This window comes from Tenrec ecaudatus, chromosome 2 (assembly GCF_050624435.1).
Source record: "Tenrec ecaudatus isolate mTenEca1 chromosome 2, mTenEca1.hap1, whole genome shotgun sequence".
Classification (NCBI taxonomy): Eukaryota; Metazoa; Chordata; class Mammalia; order Afrosoricida; family Tenrecidae; genus Tenrec; species Tenrec ecaudatus.
Genome location: NC_134531.1, coordinates 285,561,914 through 285,587,493, shown reverse-complemented (window position 1 = coordinate 285,587,493; position 25,580 = coordinate 285,561,914). Strand labels below are relative to the sequence as shown.

General features: G+C 41.7%; 1 protein-coding gene across 1 annotated transcript in view; it reads left to right on the top strand.

Annotated features, from left to right (window-relative positions):
• The window catches only part of GAP43 (growth associated protein 43), a 133,892-nt gene that overhangs the window by 63,164 nt on the left and 45,148 nt on the right, over positions 1-25,580 (top strand). Inside the window, exon 2 of the mRNA XM_075543455.1 lies at positions 12,846-13,455. Coding sequence (XP_075399570.1) covers positions 12,846-13,455 — 610 coding nt within the window. The remainder of the gene's footprint in view (positions 1-12,845; positions 13,456-25,580) is intronic.

The following is a 25,580-nucleotide window of genomic DNA, read 5'->3' as shown; positions in this document are numbered from 1 at the left end:
GTGTCTTGTCTGTAAGTCCTTAAATTGCCCAGCAGGTTGGTGATAGAAATCCAGTTGAAATTGCAGTGTAGTCATCCTCAAATTCTATGCCCATTATCTGATACCTCTCCACCAGACAAAAAGCGCTCAACTATGTTTTTCCATACAAGGAGGAGAACAGCACATCTTTCTAGAAAATAACTTTATGCACCATTCCCTGGTCTCACTCATTCATCTTCCTCTGAGTCTGCAGGGACCATCTTCTCCAGCAGAGCTTGGGGTGTGGCCGGCTCTTGTAGCTTCTTAGGTGAGAAAGATTTGTCTCTGCTGGACCTCTAAGAGGTTTCTGCGGACAGGGAGCTTTTCTATCTTTTCGGGATGTACTGCCTGACTGCTTCATGCTCTCCTCTCACTCCAGGGTCTGCCGGAAGAACTCCATGGTCTCTCTTGTGATTTGGTCCATGCCTTTTCAGCATGGACCATGCTGAACCATGCAACCAGCCAAGATACTTCTCCAACAGCAGAGTTCAGGGTCTCCCTCCTCTTGCTCACCCTTCCCTCCTTTGAGTATGCTGCTCTTCCCAAAACCAAACTCACGGCCATGGAGTTGATCCAGACTCATAGTGACCCTCTTGGACAGGGTAGAGCTATCCCTGTGACTTTCAGAAGCTGTAACTCTTTACAGGAGTAGAAAGCCTTATTCTTCTCCTGAGGAGCACCTGGTGGTTCTGAACTACTGAACTGTAGGTTAGCAGGCAAACACGTAACCTTCTATGCTATCAGGGCTCCTGTGCTACGCCTAGAAGTACTGAGTGTAGGCTTCTTCAATTGCTGAGATTCCTCAGAGGGCCTATTTATTGATGCTGCTCAAGGGTAGAGTCCCTTCTTCCTGAAACTGACACTCAGCTGAAATTTGCCTGGATATCAGTGGTTTTAAGTCATGATTCAGTCAAATGACTCCCACTTCTGTCTAGTATACTGGACGTTTTCTGAAAGAGCTTAGTCAACTTCTGGTTCTCAGCATATGTCCCAATACATGGATCAGCATAAAGATAGCCTCATCTCCACTCCGGCTCTGCTTAACCTTTTTTGAAAAAGGAAGACATTCTTCCTTGAATAATTATGAAAGCAGTCATCCTCCGAGGAGCCCTGGTGGAGCCATGGTGAAGTTCGTGACCCCTAAATGGAACGTTTGCAGTTTCAACTCACCAGAAGCTCTGTGGGGCAACAGGCCCTAGTGATCTGTGGCGGTACAGATGAGATAGCCTAGCCTAGCACACCCTAGTGGGCAGGACTCCTCTGTTACTGGGGGGGGGGAGTCATTATGAATCGGAATTCACTGGATGGCAAAGAACCATAACAAGTCATCCTTTACCCATTCCTTTTATGGTTGGAGGGTCATTATAGAGTATATAGAAAGGCAAAAGGGAACTCTTCAGTAATCCTACAAATGTTTTTAACCACGTTATTAACGAAGACAAATAGATATATATTGGAAAAATAATCTGATGAGTCCATCCAATCCATAGATAAAATAACTATCTCAGTTATTCGTACCTTTGATAGAAATAGTATTTCTAAGTACTTTTTCTTTTTTTGTGAACAATGCCATTTCTAATTTTTTTGACTCCTACCCTTAGCCTCTTACTCCTGTTCATTTCCTGCAATTAGGTATGGTGGTCATCCCCATAATGTAAAGTTAGCAGCTTGGTTTAGATATTGGGGAAACATGTACCCATCTTCAGTAGATTTTGAAGCCTATTACAAATTTTTGGATTTATTCAACAAACTTTCACTGAAAGCCTCCCATATAGCAAGCACCTTTATAGAAACTGTGAGTTCAGTAGTAAACAAAATTGACAACAAAAGTTTTAGTCAGCTTTTTTTCCCCCTGGTCTTTTAGAAGATTTTGATTTTAATACTCTCTTTGCTTTGGCTCTACTTGACTTTTTAGGACAAATAGGGCCACTAACATACAAAATAAAATAAAGGTTAATTCTTTTGGATGGAACCCGGGTTCTTCTTTACTAGCGCTTTTTACTCCCGGAGAATGAGTTGGTTTTCTGTGTTTGTCAAGAGGTAGTTTTGGAAACACATGAGGCAATTCTGCTCTGTTACTCTGATTCAGGAACGGCCCAATGGCGGCAATTGAGAGAGCTTTTTACCGGATGCAATAAGCCAGTATGTTTATTGAACACATATTAAGTAAATGATAAATACAAGTGGATTGAAGACTCATATCTTGGTCCCAGTCGTTCTCTGAAAAAGTTAATATTGTGATGCCAGTTTTCAGTGAGGGCTATTTGACTAACGTATGCAGTCTCTCGATCAATGAGTAGCTCCGCCCCTACTCATCATGAACCTGGAGCTATCAAAACACATGACATGATTTAAAAAGAGAAGAAAAGAGGTCTCCCTCTATATCACCTCGCCAGATTTCCCAAAACCACTCAGTTTCCTCTGGGTTTGGTGGCGTGATGGGTTATGCATTGGTGGTGCTAATTGTATGTTCAACAGTTCAAAACCACCAGCCCCTCTTAGGAAGATAGATGAAAGTTTCTATTCTCGCGAAGATTCACAGTCTCAGCAACCTACATGGGGCATTTCTGCTCCATTCTGTAGGGTCGCTGTGAGTTGGAATTGACTCGATGACAGTGAATAAGTGAGGATTCCTCATTTTTTTGTATGCATGCTCCCATCTGCCCACAATTAAGAATTAAAAAAGAAAAGAAAAGAAAGAAAACAAGTATTATCTGCTTTTAAAATTTAAGGCAGGTGCAAAACTTCATCTATTCCATCTGCACCCTGCCTCTCTGTCTTGCCCATATCTTAGTTATGTCTTCAAACAAGACTGAATGCTCAGAAAACCTTAAGTATCCAAGCAGTGACTGCTTGTCTTTTAAATGGCACTGTCTTTATAACTGTATAGAAACTTGCAGAAGCACTTCAAATAAAGAATAGGAGACAGGTTGGCCCATCCTCCTCTTCCATCAGTCTCTTCATTGGATTTCTGATCTCTAAGTGCTGAGCGAGACCAGAAGTCCATTGTGACTGTACTGTAATGCTTTGATGTTCTCTCTAAGATATACTGCCATTGTATGAATTATGTTTGCTGAAAAATTGTTGTTGTTAGCTGCATTCAAGTTGATTTTGATTCATGGCAACCTTATGTGTACCAGAGGGAAGCCTTCCCCATCCCTGCACCATCTTCAGCGTCACTGGTATATTTGAATTCATTGTTATGCTGATTGTGTTGATCTACTTTATTGAACATGTTTCTCATTTCCACTGAGCCTCTATTCTACCAAACACGATGTTCCATTGGCCTTTCTTGATGATTTCTCCAAAGTGGGCAAAGTTTTGCCATCCTCACTGCCAGGGAGCAATCTCTTTGTTTGTCTACTCTGAGTGATTTATTTGTTCTCTGACAGTATGGGATATCCAATAGTTTGTTTTGTTTTAACAAAGTAAGTAGGTGCTTTCCAGATTTCACATATATTCATCAACACTTCATTCTAGTTCCTTTATGGATTACTCAATTCTGGCAAATATGAAAACTATAGTGTGTTCAAGGAAATGCGACTTGTGATAGCACCATTTGTCCCCATCACATTGACACTGTTTTCTAAATTAAATAGATCATTAGAAGGACAAATGAGTTTAAGTCAGTGATTCTAAAATTCATTTAAATTTCAATATTTTGAAAATGAGAACTCTTAAAGTATTAGACCAGCCTTTTTTCTAGCTAACAGAAGTAGAATCAGGGTCTAGTTTTTTTTTTTTTTTTTTGGAAGGTTGAGGTACTCCTGATAAATGGAGAAGGTGCATTGAGCTGTCCCAGCTAATGAATCATCTTACTTTTAGTTCTGAGAGTTAGGCATTTGTGGAATCCCCCTTCCCCCACCCACTCCCAAGAACTCTTTTGGAAAATAGTGAATGCAAATGCTTAGACATTTAAAAAAATGATTCCTAAATTGTTCGTCCACACCACCCCAAGGGAGAGGAAACCATTAACCACAGCAGTAAGTTTGGATACTCAAGTAACTACTTCTTACTTTTGATTCTTAAATATTGATGCAAATCATCGATACTTACCCCTAATGGAATTTGAAAACCCCATCAGTCCCAAGAAGATGATAAAATGATATCTTTATCTTCTTCAGAGGCATGTTTAAAATGTTTTAGCATTTGTTTGAAAATGAAAAATTTTATATCCTTTGGTTCCCTTTATCTATTGATGTTGAATCAATTCTGACTCGTAGTGATGCTACAGCACCGAGTACCGAGGCTGGAGGACAAGGCTGTGGTCTTTATGGAAGGAGACTGCCATCTGTCTCCTCTTGTAGAGTAGTTGTAGGTTTGAACTGCGGCTGAGGGCTTTCCTTCTGTGCCCAGACTTCACAGATTACAGGCCTTCAAACATATTGCTCAGTATAAAATACTAAGCCACCTTGATGACGATTTCTGAAAAAGTTATGGCAACTCAAGTTGATCTTCTTTCTACATTTAATGTATGACTGCATTAGAGTCCTGTTTGTTCTCCGTGACCGTCCCATGTAAAAATAGAAGAATTTTGAAATCCTTTCAAAAGACACTAGGGCCCAGTATGAAGTCCATTTGGAGGCAAAACAGTGTTGAACAGAAATCATATTTTAATGAGACTTAAGGAGCCCTGGTGGTGTAATGGTTATGTGTTGGGTTGTAATCTGTGTGGTTGGCAGTTCAAAACCACCAGCAGCTCCTCAGGAGAAAGACTGGAATTTCTACTCCCTTAACAGTTGCAGTCTTGAAAACCCCAAGGGGTCACTATGAGTCAGCTTTGACTCAATGGCAGGGAGTTTGGTCTTCTTGAAAACCCCAAGGGGTCACTATGAGTCAGCCTTGACTCAATGGCAGGGAGTTTGGTCTTTTGCATATGGGTTTACTAGGCATTAATTACCTGGACTCCCTCCTCCCCCTCCCTTTCCTTATCCAGCTATTACCCACATCGTGACTGCTGGTCATACCTTAAAAGATAAGTGTAAGGTTAGTGTCTATTGCATTCCAGGGAAAAGATTGATTTTTGTTGTTAGGTACCATTGAGTCTATTCAGACTCATGACAGCTCTATACACACAGAATGAAACATACTACTACTACTACTATTATTATATTTAGGTTTACTTTTTAAAAAGCCTATTTAGGTAAATATAGAAAAATAAACTCACTGCCATCGAGCTGATTGAATCATAGCAACCCTATCAGATGGAGTAGATCTGCCCCTGTAGGTTTTGAAGTCTGAAACTCTTTATTTGGAGGAAAAAGGCTTGTCTTTTCCCTGCAACACAACTAGTGGTTTCCAACAGCTAACCTTGAGGTTATCAGTTCAATGCATAAGCACTATTACCACCAGGGCTCCCTGGGTAAATATAAAAGGGCTTTTAAAAGTTCAAGGAAGAAACTCCATTATCTCTTGGTTATCTTCCCCACAAACCTTTGGAAGCCCTTAATAGAGTATCTGTCCCATTCGTCTGTCTGTCTGTACCTAGAATTCCAGTCATCTGCTGGTGTGAAGGAGATTCTGAGTCATGGGCACCCTATTCATATCAAAATAGAATTGCACATCATAGGGTTTCCAATGGCTAACTTTTGAAAGTAGCTTATCAGGCCTTTTGGTTTTGCCTCCTCTAAAATACCTTTTGCTGAATTTGAACCTCCAAGCAGGTTAGCAGCCAAGAGGATTAACTGTTTGCAGTATTCTGGGAATCCAATACCTAACATAGATGCTTAGTATGTAAAATAAATAAGTGGATGGTAGTGTTGACATGATGTTTTATAGATCATCTACTAGAAGAAAGTTTCAATTATTGGTTGGGTTCTTGATGCAATAATAAAGCATTAACCTGATGTAAAGGGGGGAGAAGGGACAGGAATTCAGGCTGTGCCACCCACTCACTCACTCACTCACTCACTCACTCACTCACTCACTCACTCATCCAATCATTCTATGACTTTAGGCAAGTCATTTAACTTTTCAGAGACATGACTGCTCCTTTTAGAAGCTGAAAGGGTTGTCCCGAGTCTACTTCTGAGTCTTTGGGCTCAAATGCTGTCTGTGATTTTGAGGAAATTGTCCATGTCAGGTCTAAGTGACCTGATGCTTTGGTGCTTACTCCCTGAAAGGAATCTCATGAAATCTTTTCTTCCTATTTCCTTCCTCTGCATCTACAAAAAATGCACTCCCAGGTCAGTTACTCTTAGTTCTGGAAAGATAAAGTCACCAGAGAATAGAGGATATTTTAAACTATATTAGTAGGAAGGGGTTTTAAAAGGTTCATGGAAAAATTGAATTAAAAGGTAATAAATTTTTTTCTATGAAGTTTTTGAAGCCTTCATGCACTCAGATCTATGGATCCAAAATCCAGCATTGTCTAGTTTCAGAATCAGTTTATAGCTTTGTGTATATATATATATATATATATATATATATATATATATATATATAATTTCTTGATGTTTCTGTTTAATCAGGGTCTTTCCCCATCCTGTTTCTAAAGTCAACTTTTCCTAAATCTCTAATAAATGTATTGCAATCGTCATTGGTACAGGTGTTTCATTGCCTGTATCTATACTGCCCTGTACATGCCTGATCTTGCCTGATCTCAGAAGTGTGGGAGGGTCAGTCCTGGTGAATACTTGAAGGCCTAGGAATAGAGGGTGGTTTATGTTTAAAAGCCCATTCAGTTTGCCATACGGTGGTATGTTGGCACAATGTTAAACGTGATGATATCAGTATTTCAAATGCCACCAGAACTACTTATGATGAGCAGGTTTCAGGTGAGCTGAAAGACAAAGAAGAGACAAGGAAGAAAGAAGAGGCAGTCACTTTAGGAAAAATCAGTCCTTGAAAACTGTAGGAGCAGCAATGACAGCTGGTCTGGTATAGCTCTGGAAGAGGAGTGCTTCAGGTTGGAAGTCACTCGAATTACTGCTGAGGAAGAGCTGTCGTCTCAAAGCCGAGTCTGCTTTAAACATACGGACAGATCAAAGATCTCAGGACCTTCATTTGCTGAGGGCCTATGACTCAAATGAGAAGAAGTAGATGCACATATCCATGAATAATTGGAATGTGGGAGGTGTGAACTATGACTGTAGGAAATTAGACATCAAAAATAAAGTGAAACATAATGATCAATATCCTAGGCATTAGGGAGCCAATATGAATTGACGTGAGCCATTTGGAATCCGTTAACAATATGGTTTCCAATGCCGAGAATGACAGATGGAGGAGGGCTGGCACTGCCTGCATCAGCCAAAAGAACAAAAAGCCTCCATCTTGAAGTGCATGCCATCTTTGATGGAGCAACATATATATCCGACAAGGAAGACCACTTAATAGCACTATTATTCAAACTGACAAAAGCCAATCCTGAAGAAACTCAAGAATTCTAACAACTTCCTCAGTCTGAAATTGGTCAAACATGCAACCAACAATGCCATCAAGATGGGTTGATAAATGTTTGTGAATGGAATGAAGAATTTAAAAACAAAAAGGGAGGTTAACAGTTGGGAAATATGGCCTTGATGTCAGGGTTTTGCAAGAACAACGACTTCTTCACTGTGATTTTTATCTTCAACCACAGAATATATTCTATGTTCTATAAACTATATTCACAGACCTAATAAGCCAAAAACAAGGCTAAGTTCCAGCTGTTGAGTAGATCATGAAGTGCTCACCTGCAAGTTCAGATTGAAGATGAAGAAAAGTAAAACAAGTTCACAGGAGGCAAATTACAACCTTGAGTATGACCCACTTGAATTTCGAGACCAGTTGAAGAACAGATTTGACTCCCTGAAGCGAATGACTGAAGATCGGAGGAGTTGCGAGATAACGTCAAGAACACCATACACGAAGAAAGCTCAAAGATCAATAAAACTACAGTGAAAGGGGGAAAGACCAAAGGGGATGTCAGAGGAGACTCAGAAACTTCCTTTCAAGCAAAAAGCAGCTAAAACGTCTGGAAGAAATGCTAACAGTAAAAGAGCTGAACAGAAAAAAAGCACAAGGCAAGAACAAGACAGAGTAGAGCATTATAAGGAAATGTGCAGAGTAGAGTTTTAAAGTCAAAGGAGAGGAACATGCCTGTCATATCTTAGGCTAAATGAATGAAAGAAAACAAATGCAAGCCTTGATTGTGTGATTTTGGAGGATCTCATAGACAAAATATTAAATGGTCCAGAAAAGCATCAGCCGAAGATGGAAGGAACACAGAGTCGTTCTATCAAAATAAAAAAAGTCAATGTTCAAACATTTTAAGAAGTAGCATATGATCTAGAACGGATGGTATTGAAGGAAGACGTTCTAGCTGCACTGAAGACGTAGTGCAGTGGTTCTAACCTTCCTAATGCCACAGTCCTTTCATACAGACCCTCATGTTGTTTTCATTATTTTCATTGCTACTTCTTAACTGTCATGTTGCTACTGTTATGAATTAGGAACCCCTGTGAAAGGTTGAGAACCACTGGCATAAGGGAAAATAAGGCCGCATGAATTGTAATCCATGATCAGTTGAAGTGTTTCAAAAAACCATGCATACATAAAACCTCCCACCTGGCCGACTGACTGGAAGAGATGCCTATGTGTGCCCATTCCAATAGAAAGTGATCCAACTGAATACATAAATTATTAAACAGTATCATTCATATCACATGCAAGCAAAATTTTGCTGAAGATAGTCCAAAAACAGTTGCAGCAATATAGCTGCCTGAAATTCAAGCCAGATTCAATGGAAGATGTGGAATGTGGGAATTCATTACTGACATCAGATCGTTCTTGACTGAAAGCAGAGAATTCTAGAAAGATGTTTACTTGTGCTTGATTGATTATTTAAAGGTACTGAACTGTGTGCATCATAACAAATTAAGGATAGTATTGTGAAGAATAGGAGTTTCAGACCACTTAATTGTGTTCATGTGGAACTTGTATATAGACCAAGAGGAGGCATTTCTTCAGGTAATTGTTCAAGAAAAACAAGGGATCATCTCATGATTTAAAATCAGGAAGCGTGTGTGTGCGCGGTTCATATCTTTTTACCACAGTTATCCAATCAGTTTGCTAGGTACACAATCCAATAAACTGGGTTGTATGAAGAAAAATGTAGCATAGGGGCTGTGACATGCAGATAAGACAACCTGGCCTGCTGGCTGAAACAAGGATGACTTGAACCATTTGCTGATGAAGGTCAAGAACTGTAACCTTCAGTATGAATTACAACTCCATGTAAAGAAAACCCAAATCCTCAAAACTGGACCAGTAGACAATGTCATAATAAGTGGAGAGAACAGGAATTTTATTTTACTTGGATCCATGATCAATGCTCATGGAAGTCAACCCCCAAAAAACAATTTCAGTGCCATTGAGTCAACTGCTACTCGTAGCGACCCTCTAGGACAGAATGAGCCATAGCCAAGAAGTCATATATTGAAGAATGATATAGTGCATTGGACAAATCTGCTGCACAACACCCTTAAAGGGTTAAAGAGCCAAGATAACACTCTTGGGACTAAGTGCAAGTGTTCCTGACCCAAGTCACTGCGTTTTCAGTGGCCTCGTATGCATATCAGATCTGGATGGTGAACAAGCGAGACTGCAGAAGAATTGATACATTAGAATCATGGTGTTGGTGACGAATACCGAAAATACCACAGGCTGCCAGGAGAAGAAATAAATCTAGTTTGCTAGCAATACAGCCAAGCATGGTTTCAAACCCAGGAGGGCGAGACCTTGTCTCACATACTCTGGACATGTTATTAAGAGAGACTCGCTCCTCTGAAAAAGACACCATGCTTGATAAAGGCAGTGTCATTGGAAAAGAGGAAGACACTTGAGAAGGTGGACTGACACAGTGGCTGCAACAATGGATTTAGAAACAATAACCATTTTGAGGGTGGTGGCCTGGGTGGTGTTTTGTTCCATTGTACATGGGGTTTCTATGTGTCATAATGGACTCCAGGCCACCTAACAATGCCAGCATGGTCCTGCAGTGTCTCCAGAATGCACTGCACGCTTATAGAATGTTTGAGTACCATTCTGGGTCTGTCCACTTCGATGGTTACCTGAGTCTGGCAGCATTCTCCTCCTTATTCTCCTCCAACTTTGGTTTTTCCTGGTCTCCCTCATCAGGCCCTCACCACTTTCTCTCTTGCTTCCCTCCTCCCACTGAGTGTTCAGGTGAGGCTCTGCACCCAATCTTGCTTATACTCAAGTCTGGTCTTGGATGTTCTAAGTAGCAACTTTGACATTGAAGCTCACAAGCTATGCCCTTATCAAAGTCACAAGTGCTGTGCTAAATTGAGTGAGAGGGGAGAGAACGAACTTGAACTGATCTCTTTCCTTACCCAGGTGAAACTTATTTCTTTTTACCATGCGCAATGTGTTGGCTGCTTTCTGCCTTTTATGTTTTGTAACATATTACTTATTATACTTATTATTATTAACATCTTGCTTATTATACTTTTAAAAAATAGGGCTTTAAAACTGGACGTTTTTGAATCACCCGAGGGTCTTCTCTATGTACCTGCCCACACTGAAATCATGGTGTGTTCGTTTTCATAACGAGTGATAGATGCTAAGCTAGTCTTTTACACCCTCTGCATTCAAGACTCCTTTGGCAGCAAATGCCCAGGTGCCACCGTCCTAGCCTCTATGATGGGGCTTCATTCAGAAAACCCAGGATGGAGTAAAATAAATGAACAGCATCTTGGCTCCACGCTCCATTCACAACTGTTAATTTAACAGGGTTATGCTTCCATCTCGGAGCAGAAAGTTCCTGGCAGGGACAGCTGCTCTGTTGCCCCAGATTGTGCTCTGTGTCTCCCAGTGGGAGACATCAGTAGCAGCAGGAGAGCGGGCAGGTGGTGATCAGAGAACAGAGCAGTGTCACAGCAGGGCACTGGGGGGAGGAGGAGGGAGCCAGGCATCAGCAAAGGACTTATTCCTTGACGCCCCCTTCTTCCTATGGGTAACACACAGTTAAATGAGGGTGGTGAAGCACATGCCTTGAATCTTCCTCAGAAAATTGTTATTGCTGTATTTACGCCCATATGTATTGCTTGCAAAAATATCTTCTTATAGCCACCAGCATGTGGATAGATCTAAACTGGGATGGCCCGTATGCTTGTCCGTGTAATGTCTTACGGGCCCACTTCATTAGCAGGATCTGGGCCCGAGCTGAGCTGACCTGAGCAAAGCAGATCACTGTGCTGGCCTGCTGTGACCTACCTCCTCAACTGGAGCAAATTCCAAGGCCAAGGCCAAGGTTGAGCCAAGCACCAAATTTGATACACGCTAAGCAATCTTTTATTAGTTGTCTCTAAACCACTTGTTCTCAACCTTCCTAATGCTGCGACCCTTTCATACAGTTCCTCATGTTGTGGTGACCCCCTACCATAAAATTGTTTTCTTTTTAATTAATTATTTTTTCATAAAATTGTTTTCATTGCTGCTTCATAACCGTAATTTTGCTACCGCTGTGAATCATCATGTAAATATCTGGTGGGCAGGATGTCTTTTCATTGTTACAAGTTGAACATAATGAAAACATAGTGATGAATCACAAAGCAATATGTGATTACATATTGTGAAATATTGATTTCTAATGACCAATCAATGAAATTTTGCCTTGAAGTATGGTGTAACATGGGTAACAGTTTTCACACCTGGGTACACATAGGTGGGCATTTCTGCATATGGGCGGACCTGCCAGGAGACTGATAGAGAAGTGGGGTCTCGATCCCTAAGACCGTCGGAAATATGTATTTCCCCAGTGCCCAGAATAGTGTTCGACTAATAGATGCTCAGAAGTTAAGTGAAGGAAAGAATCGAGGTCAGCAACCATGCCAAGGCCCCCTGGTGATCCAGGCATCATATAGAATGCCGTGGGCTTTGCTGGCAATTTCTTTCATTGAGCAGATCATCTGTTCCTATCCTCTGATAAAACTTCCATGTGGACAAATGCCCTTTGCCGCACATGTCATGCCGTAGTGGAAAGGTAAACATTTGACACGCTAGTCTTCTGTCTATTGATAATTAATCTAAAATTCGTGTTATGTCTAAGCTGGTTGGGAGAAAAGAAGATAAAGCTCCACACTCACTGCTGTGGAGTTGTGGCCAACCCATAGCGACTGGGGTTAGGAGTACCAAACGGTGACTTGACCAGTGCGCACCCCTCTTCCTAAATGTGGGAACAGGTGTGGCTGCTGTTTCTTCCCTGTTCAGACAAAATACTCAGGAATGGCCACTTACCAATTATATGTTGAAGATCTAGCCTGCTTGTTATTGGCTTTGGACTATGCAAGGGCGGGTGTATCATTTGCGATTAATATTCTGACTTGTTGCCCCCTCTGACTTGATCCCTCAAAGCCCTCAAATTCATTTGCAGTTTGGACAATACCTGGGTGGAATCTACTGGTTTCCTGCTAGCGCTGGAGCTCTTAAGAAGGGATTTTTCTATAATGTTTATAAAATCATAAAAATTTACAGTGTTTTTCAGAAAGTCCGAAAAAGCTGTATCTTTTGGAAGTCTTCTATTAAAACAGAAAAAAAACCAAAAAACAACCCAAATACGATTTCAATGGTCCGGGTACCTGCTTTTTAAAATAGCTGATTTAAGTTTGGCAATGGAGAGCCATTGAACCTGGGAAAGGAAGCATGCCGAATAATGCCAGTGATGTGTGTTCTCCACCCAGTTCCCTCGCTTCCTTTCCTAGCTCCAAATACATTGCTCAGCACGCAGTAAATCACTCCGTGAACATTGTTGAATCCTGTGCTTTGAAGGTAAAGAGCATCGTCCCATTTTCTCCTTTTATTTCTCCCCTTTTCTCACCAAGGTCGAAAAAAATGAAGAGGACCAAAAGATTGAGCAGGATGGCATCAAACCAGAAGATAAAGCTCACAAGGCTGCCACCAAAATCCAAGCCAGCTTCCGTGGACACATAACAAGGAAAAAGCTCAAAGGGGAGAAGAAGGAGGATGGCCAAGCTGCCGAGGCTGATGAGAACAAGAAGGAGGAAGTCCCTGTCGCTGATGGGGTGGAGAAGAAGGAGGGAGATGGTCCTACCACCGCCGATGGAGCCCCAACTACTGGCCCCAAGTCCGAGGAGACCGGCAAAGCCGGAGATGCTCCTTCTGAGGAGAAGAAGGGGGAGGGCACCCCTGATGCTGCCACTGAGCAGGCAGCCCCTCAGGCTGCTGCCCCCTCGGAGGAGAAGGCTGGCTCTGCGGAGACAGAAAGTGCCACTAAAGCTTCCACTGATAACTTGCCGTCCTCCAAGGCCGATGACGCCCCAGCTAAGGAGGAGCCTAAACAAGCCGATGTGCCTGCTGCCGTCACCGATGCTGCTGCTGCCACCACCCCTGCTGCCGAGGATGCTGCTGCCAAGGCAACAGCCCAGCCTCCGACGGAGACTGCGGAGAGCAGCCAAGCGGAAGAGAAGATAGGTGAGTGGGCATCAAGGGGCATCAACAGGGGGTTATGCCAAAGACTGCGCTTTATGGGCTTTCAAGTGAAAGGAAAAAGGCTAGGAAGTGTTTTCAGGAAATGAGAGAATCATTGTAACCCTCCCACCCACCCACCTCCCTGCCTCCCGAGGTTAGGCTAGAACTGTGCTCCCTGAGCTTTCAGTGGCTGATTGTTGGAGAACCGTCTTACTCCAAGAACGTGCCATTCTTCCAAGGCACCATTGGGTGGAATTGGACTTCCAGCCTCTCCCCTAGCAGGTTACACCTTAGCTGTCTCTTCCACTCAGGCTCTCAAAGCAGGGGAAGCTGTGCTTAATCCCCCAAAGAGACAGAGCTAAAGTCCATCCCCCAAAATCTCCAAGCCTAAGGAACTCTAGGCAGGTCTCTGTAGCTCGCTCCTAGTAGTGGAGAGATCTGGCCATTATGTTGATAATGAATTGAGATGTACCAGCCAACTAGATAACCCTAGATTGTTTGATTTTTTAAGTGGTGTGTGGATAGACCTGGTTTTATGCTTACTTACTGAGTCTATCCAGGTCTCCTGGTGGTAATTAGTTAATGTGATTATTTGGCTACATGGAGTGCTTACAATAAACAGAGCAGACTCTGGGTTGATCTAGAGTATCTCGTTTGTGAATTGCCAACAGCAAAAACATAATCTCAGACCAGCTTTCTCTAATTTACAATATGTTTCTGGGCATTCTCCCCACTACCAATTGGTGTGTGGTGTGTGAATGTATGTGAATGCTCAACTAATGTTACTTGTAGCATTAATCTGAGTCAGACATAATTAAGAAAATAAGCCTTATTATGCTGCCAAAAACAAAAGGAAAGCCCCCAAAGATAAAACAGGTTGCAAAGGCAAGCATATTATTTTATTATTGAAGACCCTATTGTCCAGCATATGCATGAACAGTTGAGGGCTGAGTGTGAAGACCGAAACCCAAAGCAAGCAAACTAGATTCTCGTCTAAATGGAGCTATAACTTGACACAATGTGGTCACTATTATTCTCCCAAAGAACTTGTGCAGAATTGGAATAGAGCTCCCAGGAGAACAAGATAAATGTAACAGAGTCACTTCTGGAGATGAGACCTGCCCCCAGCCCAGCCCATGCACAGAGGTGAAGAAGACCCATACATAGTCTTTAAGTACCTTCTCTAGTCTAGCATGACCTAGAACTTTACACTAAGTTGCTTTTAGTGCCAATTTGAAGAGCTGGCTTTATTCCCGTCCAATCGGATATTGTGCCTTTGCCCCACAATGAAGCAAAAGGGTCCAAATTTGGGCTGGGTCAGATTTTACCCTCAAGAGGAGATTCAATCAATAAGAGTTGTCTGGAAGGTTTGGCATGTGGCGAATCAGACTGAGAGAGTTAGACATGATCAGGTCCATTTCTCTGATGCTATCCTTAAACTCTGCGAGTTTATTATTATTGGCATGTTCTGTTGCTGTGCATTGCCCTTGAGTTGATTCTGATGCATAGCGACCCCATGTGTCCAGAGTAACACTGTTCCATAGGGTTTTCCTGGTTGTGCCTTTTTTGGAAGCACACTATAAGGTCTTCTCAGATGCCTCTGGGTGGGTTTGGACTGCTGACCTTTTGGTTAGTAAGTCACCACTTAACCATTGGTGTCACCAGTGGATTGTTTGACATATTCTCACTCAGATAAATCACATACGCCTTTGTATCAATAACTAATTTAAAATATTTATTCTAATGCTATACCTGGCCCCAGAGGCCAGATTTTGAGGTTAAGAAGATGGGAGATGGAATTTCCCGCCAGACAAGGTAAGACTTGTGATAAACAATAAGGTGCCGATTTTAATGTACTCAGCAAAGCAAACATTGTTTAACACTTTACTTAGGTCTAAGGTTAGATCATCCGATAAAACATCACTTTGCAAATGGGCTACTCGCTGTATTATTTTCACAAATCTTCAAAATTACTCATGTTTTTAAATACAGAACATACATGACATTGCCTGACAATATTTTTTAGTGAATTTTGGAGGTTAGGTGGATCGGCAGGTAGGTTTGACGTCTTTTTCTCTATATGTCAGGCATAAGTTAATACTTTGGATTTATAGAATGAAAGTCTGAATTAATGAAAACTTAAAATACAGTTTTTAAAGAAGTAATCTATTATTTTTGAAGTTATGCCAATTTCCAAATGAATGCAGTTCTTAACATTTTTCAGTTACACCAATTCTAAATGAATTAAGAAAATATTGACTGTAGCAAGTGACCCATGGATGCCGGGTGTTGAGTGTGTGAAGAGAGACTAGATTTAATTATAGATGGTACTTTGTTCACTCTCATATATTCCTTTTTGAATCTTGTTTACCCTGCTCATTTGTTTGATTAAATATGTGCCTGATCCATGAAAGCAAATGGAGAGGTCTTGCTCAGTCCTAAATATTACAAACTCCAATGGAACCATGCGTTCATCAATCAGGTTTTACAATGTGCAAGGCAGTTGAAAGTCTGGGTAAAATTCAACGAGAAGGTAACTACAAAGGGAAACTTATTTTACATTGTTTCTTAGCCTTGGGTAGGTTTGTCTTCTTGGTGACATATTGAAATACTGCTGCCTCTAGTTTCTTTGGGGGCGAGGTAATCTGGGAGACCTGCCTGCTCCTCTCCTTGACAGGGAGTCCTGAGAGTGTAGTCATTACAGATTGGGCTGCCAACTGCAAGGTCGGGAGTTGGAATCGAGGAGGCAGTCAGCTTTCTACTCCCCAAAGACTCCCAGGGACAGTTCTAACTGACCTATAGGGTCACTATGAATCAGAATGGACTCAATGGCAGTGAGTTTGGTTTGGGTTTGGTGAGTTTGTTGCCCAACTCTCTCTGACAAGCTTAGAACCTGGAGGGGATACGGAAATCTATCAATAGTCTATCAGACCCAAATAAATATCCCAAGGACCCTGTTCCACATTGTCTTCTATCTCCCATTAGATTGCTTTCTAATGCAGGGTAGAAAGATGGCACTTCTAATTGAGGTGTACTCTTTGGAAATGTGTGACTACCGTCGGTCACTGGAGCATTCTATGACTTCTGGAAATGGTACAGAGGGAATCTAAGAGGATAGATGTGGGGTGAGAAGAAACACAAGGCAAAAAAGAGAACCCAAGAAAAAAAAGTCACTTCTCTTAATAGGAAATTCAGATCAGATCTTCGCACTGCTTTAACAGACACAAAACTTTTCAATGAATTATAAATTTGTTATATTATTCTTTGCTTACTTACTATGCTTGGATTTGTTACAGATGGATGCCATTTGCCTTAGGAGCTTTGGCATCATTTTGTTAATTTTATTTTCTTGTTTTAGAAATCCTTCATCTATTCCTCTCCTTGCTTCATCCATGTGTCCCTGCCTACCATCTCCTTGTATGACTACAACTCAAGGTCTCCTTGTATCTGTAATGATAGTTCATTTATATACAGAGAAGTGTTTAAGATACCCATGGGCACTGTCCGCTTTCAGCCATTAGGGGCAAACTTTCAAGCTTCCTTTAGTGAGTATGTTCTTGGGTCTCCTCCTTAGCATTGCCACGATACTCCCTTGTCTCTAAGCAAAAGAAGCATTTTTCTCCATTACACGGCACTGACCCCCCAATCATGTCCACTGCCATTGAGTTGATTCCAATTCATAAGCACTCTGTGCATGATTGCTATAACTATAAATATTTATAGGAATATGCGACCTCATGTGTTTTCCCATGAGCGACTGGCGGATTTGAACCACCATCCTGTGGTTAGCAGCCCAATTCCTAACCCACAGTGCCGCTAGCACTACTTACTCCCCAATAGCCAAGGTCAAATCTACTGCCATGAGGTCAATTCCGACCCATGGTGCCCTTCTGGAAGGTTCCTGAACCTGTAAATCTGAATGAACTAGAGTGAAAGCCTCGTCTTTCTCCTGAAGAGCAGCTCGACTCTTAGCTTATAGTGACAGAATTCAGTATTTAGTATATGGCACAGGAGCCCTGGGGGCATTGGAGCTACATGTTGGGCATTCATCAGCTAGGTCAGCAGTTTGAAACCACCAGTCCCTCTACAGGGCAAAGCCTGGGCTTTCTGTCCCAATAAACAGTCACAGTCTCAGAAACTCACAGGGGCAGTTCTACACTGCCCTAGATGGGCGCTATGAGTCAGTACTTTGACTCAATGGCAGCAAGAAGTATAAATCAGCAGTGATTTGGTGATTCCGTGATTTAATGTTACCAAAGTAACACACCCCCAGGGGCCCATCAGTGTCTGGCTGCCCTAGGGGGCTGACTGGAGAAGTAGGAGGAGTAACTCCTGAGTCATCTAGACTTCCTGTGTGTTGATCTAGGCTGCCTGCTGCATTCTGTCTCCATACGCTTAGTCCTTTTTCAAGTTGAGATTACCTCTGAATGGAAGGAATGCCCATCCGCCTTCCTCTATGGGGCAAATAAATTTCTTCTTCTCTCACCCCTCCTTTTCCCCTCCTGTATTAGACAGGGTTCTCTAGAGAGACAAACCAGATTGCTAGTAATTATATATAAATATATTTATAGAGATAGATATATAATTCAAGAAATAAACCGTAAAATAATATACAGATAGATAATACAAGAAATTAACAGTTAAATTATAAAGCAGTGAGACACTAGCAGTCCTTCAAGTTTTGAGAGCTTCCAGTTGCCAGTCCCCTTCTGTAGAGAGAGCTGGGCTATATATACCCAGGCAGCAAACAGCAAGGCAGGTCCCCAATTGTCATCAACTGTCAGTCCCCAGCTCCAGAGATGAACATTCCAATCGTGTGGGCTTAAAGGGACCTCAACTTACAGCGACACAGTCCACAGGCTAGGCATCCCACAGGTAGTGTACCCTTTAAACTGAGGCACAGAACAACCAAGGTGAGGCTCACTGAGCCATTTATCCCTCTGCCCTTCAGTTAATCCTACTTGTGTTTATTGGCCAGGCTGGCACAATAAACTATAGCACCTCCCCAACCAATTAGCTTTCACTTGTGCTAGGTGTTGGAGCCATGAAGAAGGATAAGATATGGTCCCTGACCTCCAGGAGTTAATTTGGGAGTAGAGATGGGATGGCATTCAGAGAGTGGTGTCGAAAAGCAAACATATAGATCATTTTAATGCAGTTCAGTTGTGCACGTAGCCACAGAGTGCATCTAGATACCAAGGCAGCGTGAGACAAAATATGGAAGAGAAAGTGCTTCCTAAACTAAGATGCATTAGATAAATGCAGTGAGAAGGTTATATGCAATGTGTGTTTCTGTAGTCAAATGAAGAGCTAAGAGAAGAAACACATGGGAATTATTGTTTCTCTAACGATAACCATATGCAATAAAGGAAAATATCCGGCCCATATGCTGGGTGGTGGTGGGGGATTCTGTATGTACTTTCTTCTCCAGAATACCATTTTGCTGAGGCTCCTGGTCTTCATAAGATTTTCAGTTCTCCAAAGGGCAGATCCCCTTCCGTTGAGCTGTGTGCCAGATGTAAGAATTCCCTATGATACTTAGACTTTTGGCAGGGTGCCTCAAAAGTGGTTTTGATTTGAAATGCGGTTTCGACCACTTCCCAAATTTATACACAACTCATAAAGAGCGAAAGCTTGGGTTGCAAAAGTCCATAAACGCCGTCAATAAAACACGGGCACACTGTCAGATGCTCAGCGGCAGGCTGCTTAAATACTGTTGATTATTAAGCTTTTATGGAACAGTTTTATATTCCGAGAGGAATCATCTTTATTGGCTTTTCTTGACACCAACCAGTGGCATTTGATAACATTTTCCTTTCTGTTTTTGCACGCTGAGAATAGGAACAAAGTCAATGGGTACGGTGTCCACAATCAGTGACAAAACAGTGGTCAACGTGGCGGGTCTCCCAATCCTCACCTTAACGTCATCCCTGCAATTCTGTATGTCTCGTTTAAGGTACTCTGCTTTATCCTGATTCCAGTGTTTTGTTTTGTGTTGTTCTTGCTTCATCTTAGCGGCACTCAAACAATGTTTGATTTATTGTTTGGAAATAGCAACCAGAACTTTTCTAGAACATTCTCAGTCCTACATTCTCAATAGGATAACAGGGGGAAGGACACTGCACATGATAGAGACCAGGGTTTTACTCTGTTTGTCCCAATGGGTAGGATTTGGGAGACGTTATTACTTTTCACTTGGTTTATGTGGTATCACCTATAGAAGGAGGAGGGCCTTAGATGGTTGGTCTTTAAGGTCTTGTCAAGATTCATGCTATCATGGTCCTATAATAGATAGCGCTTATCTTAGGGTTTCTTAAGGGCCAGGCTCTGTGCCACGTACCTTGTGGGGATTCTCCATTTAATCATCATACCCACTTTATAGTGTAAGTGCCGTAATTTCCCCTTCCCTTTTTATAGATAAGGAATCTGGCATTCAACCATTGTCAATAGCTAGCAAGTGGCTGAACTAGGCATTGAACCCTGATCATCGGAATGCGGAGGTCACAGGTTGGTCCTCCACTCTGCGTTCTATTCTGACAGAAACACAGAGAGAGATGTCTAAGAACCCCAGACTTGTGTCCTCATCTAAGAATTCAATTCCCCCCTTTTGTTTAATATAATACCCTAAACTCTTAAGTGGGAATTAGCAGCGATCAACTGTACAGATGGGTATCACCATAATTTCCGGATCAGAATTTCCTCGCAGCAGGAACTCTCAATGGAGGTTTCTAATCCCACTCCATACTTGAACTTGAGAGAGAACAAAAATGAAAATGAGGTTTCCGGGTATTGTTGCACGCCTGCTTCAGAGCTCACCCAACTTTGTCCCGCAGATGTCAAACAGCAGCTATGGCAGTCATAACTGGTTGTCGCTAGTTTCACTTTCATTGTAAGAGTAATTGCTTATTAGTTAAGTAATCTGTCTCTGTACCCATCTTGCTTTAAAGTAATCAAAACAGCTTCAATAGGGAATGAAGCAGTGGGTCTTTATGAAGAACAGTGGACACAGATAGTGAAAACTTGTTGATAAGCTTTATTTTTAACTTTTTCAGTAGACTCATAACATCATAAGTATTAGTATATGGAAAAGCCTGGTATAATTTTCAGGGCAGCTTCCAAACTAACACAGAGTAAGAGGAATGGCCTGATGATTAGCCAATGAAAACACTATGGCTCATAACAGGCACATCCACACTGAAATCATAGGATGGCACAACACCAAGGGCGAACAGGGGAAGGAAACACTGCTCAGGCCTGTGCCAACCAGATGATTGCTTGCTCCTCAGACGGAAACGATCTACACAATGTGTTTCATGCCAACCTTTGCTCTGAAACGCAGTTCCACCATTTCCATGAAACGTTCCCAAAAGGATTTAATAATATCCTCCCGCTATTTCCTTATATTGCTATTTATCACTCTGTAAACATAATCAAGTAAGCTAGTCGGCAGCATAATCCAACCAATGAATCTGAAGATCTTAGATGGGTTTTGTATAGAAAAATGAAAACGATTTCATTTTTATTTTTGTTCGTTCTCACTTCTTATTCTAACAACATGTCTATGATCAATACTAGTCTATAGATTATATCAGCAGTCCTTCATATGGAATCTAATTGAATATATGATGATCTCATCCATTGGGCAACATATAGATCTCTTAATGATCCACCAATATGGATATACAATGTTTGTCCAGCATTTTTCTTATGTAACATGACATAAATGATAAACTGATTTCCCTAGTCATGCACAATTAAATTACATTCTTTCTCTGATCGGGGATTCACTACATGTTCATTTCCCAGTTTGCTGGGTATGTAAACCCAGGAGTGTATTCACCATGAAGCTATGAAGCTGCTTCTTCAGCCTTCTAACTTGCCCGAAATAGATCCCTTCCATGGCTTTAGTGAGGAAACATAGTGTTGGATTCCTATAAGCATGTATTTTTTAAATAAATTTTGCAAGAATAAAATATTTTTAATATCTTATAGGCTAGAATTTCTATATAGCCATGGTCAGGCCTGGCCATGATCTATGTTCACAGGTTAAAAAAAAAAGAGTAAGGAAATCAAGTCACAAGCAGAATTTAGGGCCTCAACATGAATGGCCACTGCTCCTCAATTCTCTGCGTGGCTTTCCATCCATAAACATAACACTGTGGCTATTAAATCAAATAAAGACACGTTTTGCTATTTGCAAACTGGCAACTAGCTGATTCATTAGTGAAAATGGATAATAACAATTTGTATTTCCATTGATTTTAGGTGATTCATTTTATAAAGTGTATTTATTACCTATAATGCAGGCTATTACAATTTTAACAGCAGTTTTCTTTCAAATCACTGTGGAAGGACTGGGGTACAAAACTATTACACTTACTTTGGGGAGGGCTACAAAGCTCTGAAGATGACCTGTGAGAAACATTTGGGTGATATTACATCATCAAAGGGAGGAATGAAAGGAAAGAAAAACTCAGATTCCTATGTCCACGTTGAAGAACTAAACAGCTTCACCCAATCAACAAATCATTGTCTGCGTGCATATTCAGGACCCACGATGCACAGGAGCGATGATAGCGTTCTTCCAGTCATTTGTTGCCACAAAGAACATGTTCACAGGTGGAAGGGTCAGAAGGGTCTGAAAGGCACAAACTATGAAGGATAACGCGAGCTTTTAAGTGTATGGCCAAAGTAATGATGCAGAGATACTAGAGTCTTTGAGGAGGGTGGGGAGCGGTGTTTTCTTTGAAAGCAAGTCATTGTGAGCCATTGTCATCACCAACAGTTTCTGGGACTAGACCAATTCTCTTCAGAGGCTTGCTTTTAACCAGATGGCCTTAAAAATCTGACACTATCACAATAGAACAGGCTTACTATGTTTCGTTCGTAATGTAAAACACGCTTACATTACTGTATTCATTGGGGTTGCCAAACCTCATCACATATGCTGATCATTCTCATAGGCAGCAAATCCTATTTAGACTGGACTTTCCTCAGATACATTTTTTGCTTCCCCCTGTGTAACGCTCCCATTGTTTTTCTTGAAGCCACAAATGCTTTCTAAGAACAAAGATTTGGGTGGTTTGGAAAGGAGGAACCAATTACAAGGATCTGCATGTGACCTCCTCCCTGGGGGACGGACAACAGAAAAGTGGGTGAAGGGAGATGTCAGACAGGGCAAGATATGACAAAATAATAATTTATAAATTATCAAGGGTTCAGCAGGGAGAGGGGAGCAGGGAGGGAGGGGAAAAATGAGGAGCTGATGCCAGGGGCTTAAGTGGAGAGCAAATGTTTTGAGAATGATGAGGGCAATGAATGGACAAATGTACTTTACACAATTGATGTATGTATGGATTGTGATAGGAGCTGTATGAGCCCCTAATAAAACGACTAAAAAAAACAAAGAACAAAGATTAACAGTTTGACCTTCATTTATTGAGGAAATGATGAAGATAAACTGAAATTTACAGTATTTGGTACATATTAAAAATTAGTCTTATGGTGGTTTTAAAGACAAGAATCAGCACAAAATATAAACCTTAGGGCTCATAAAACATGCTTACTAGGGTCCATTGTAATTTAAATTAAATGGGCACTATTAAGTGATCACCGGGTGCACAATTCCTGGCATAGAAAAACCTCTTCATGAGTGCGGTTTGAGCAGGTGACACGCAGACATGTAAATTACCAGGGAGGGAATTAAGTTGTGACAAATTGGAGATATTGACTAGCTTCACACATCTGTAGTGCCTAACATATTGGCAATTGGAAAACTTTTCCTTTGACTGATTGTCCCAATTGCTGTCCACAACTGCTGTACTGCATAGCAGAGCAAACTAATTAATATAACATAAAATATAAATAATTATAGGAAAGTATTCGCAGGGCATTTAAATGAAAATATTCTTTCATTTTCTTTCTCTTTATTATGTATGGAAAGGAGAAGAAATGTCAAGATACTATGCTATAGTCATCATTGGGTAGTAGGTTTCTAAGATTCTAATTTTCTTCCTTTGACTAATGCATAATTTGAAAAAAATGGCCTTTTAAATAAAATACTTTAAAATGTCCCTTACAGGGGTACATAATTTAGAGTTGTATAGACACAGGGCCTAACAGGGACTCTAGTATTGAAGTGCTTTTCTATTTCACAAATTTAACAATTTCCCTTTTTTGTGCTCCACCCCCTCCCTTCAGTCTAATCTACTAATGAAGTATAAAACTCACCATCATCGAGACAAGGCTGACTCATAGTGAGCCCTGTGGGTTTCTGACACTGTCACTGTTTATGGGAGTAGAAAGCCCAGTCTTCCTGCTGAGGAGCTGCCAGTGGTTACCATCTGGCGACCAGGTCGATCCCCTCTGCCACCAGGGCTCCTATATACATGGCTATATCGGTGTCACCTCATCCACAAAGTAACCTTACGCTATGGATTGAATGACGTCCCCCCAAATATATGTTGACAAACCTCCCGTCCATTAAATCATTATAAATCCATTTAGGAAAGGGTCGTCTTAGCTTTATTGAGACAGGATTCCCCAAGAGAATCTTTTCAGAGATGAAAAGTAAACTAGCTAGCAAAGATGGGGAAGAGAGAGCAAAAGGTCAAGCCACTTAAAGATTGTCTCGGGTCAGAAGCTCCAAGAGACAAGACTTTTCTCCTTCCACTGCAGCCTGGATTCAAACATTTAGCCCTTTGAACCGTGAGAAGGAGGTCGGAGCCCTGGATGCATCAGACATGATAAAAGAGAGTCCGTGGATGGTGCCGGGGCCTGGTGTGTGTGTGTGTGTGTATGTGTGTGTGTGTGTGTGTGTGTGTGTGTGTGTGTGTAGAGGACCCTCCATGAGATGAATTGACATAGTGCCTGCCTGCAACAATAGGCTCGACATAGCCCTGATGCTGCTCTAAGACTTGGGGGTAGGTGGGGGGGATGTTGTTCTGTTATCCATAGGGTGAGTCAGAATCAACTTAAAAGCACCAACAAAAAGAACAACAAGGTGTGAGAAAATAAGAATTATCATGAGACGAAGCAGCTAGGCACTCATGCCTCATCACCCCGGGTGTCTTAATTTTCCATCAGTCTAAGTTTGCTCATGGGCATCAGTGCTGGAGAAGCAAAGCACTACAAATGAAGGGGGACAAAGTCGGAGGCTGCACTCTCCCACTCTCAAAACCTGCGATAGGGGTGAGGCAGTCAACACAGCCGAGTCCTCCTATAATGATAAGCGTATCGATCAATGAAATAGCATCGAGAGCCCTGGTGTCAACCTTTATGGAGAGTTGATCGTTGGCAAAGGGCTGAGACCCATTAAACAGAGAGAAGAGAGAGTCTCTTTAACAAACGGTGTTGACAAAACTGGATCTCCATGGTCGGAAAACTCAAATAAGAACCATACCTCTCACCATATGCAAAACCAACTCAGGATGGATCAATGACCTAAATGTAAAATCTACAACTATAAAAGACATTAAAAAAAATAGGGGCAAACTTAGTGTGAGGAGTCAAACCCACTGGTTATGGCTCTTCGATCCATCATTTTTGTAACTCCCACTCCTAAAAATAAGGTGTCGAAGACTCTCACTCAGAGATTGGTCAGCTAGGCCTTTGTGCTGTGCACAAAAGGAGCCACCTCAGAAGCAAGAGTCACCCAGCAGAGCAAGATCCCCGACGAGTGTGGTGGAGGCAGGAGATGTAGCAGAGGCGGCAGCAGAGGGACCATGAGACACAGAGCCAGACCACAACACAGAGCCAAAGAGCCGCATCAAGACCATGAGACAGTGGTGCATTTCCTAGACCCATGTAACAAGGCAGAGGCCGAGGGCCTGCATGGCTGAGAGGCCGAGGAATCGAGAGAGACACTCCTGCCGGCATGACCAAGTAGAGCAATGAGGAGAATCAGACTTAGGTGGTTTTTGTTTTTATCTTGATCTGTTTTCTGCTCCGGACTTCATGTGACGTGTTAACTCCTCTTGATAAACCAAAGCCAAACTCACTGCCATCGAGTTGATGTCGATTCATAGTGACCCTATAAGATGGGTAGCATTGCCCTTGTGAGTTTCTGAGACTTAGTTAATGACTCTTTATGGGAGTAGAAAGCTCCGTCTTTCTCCCCCAGAGCAGTT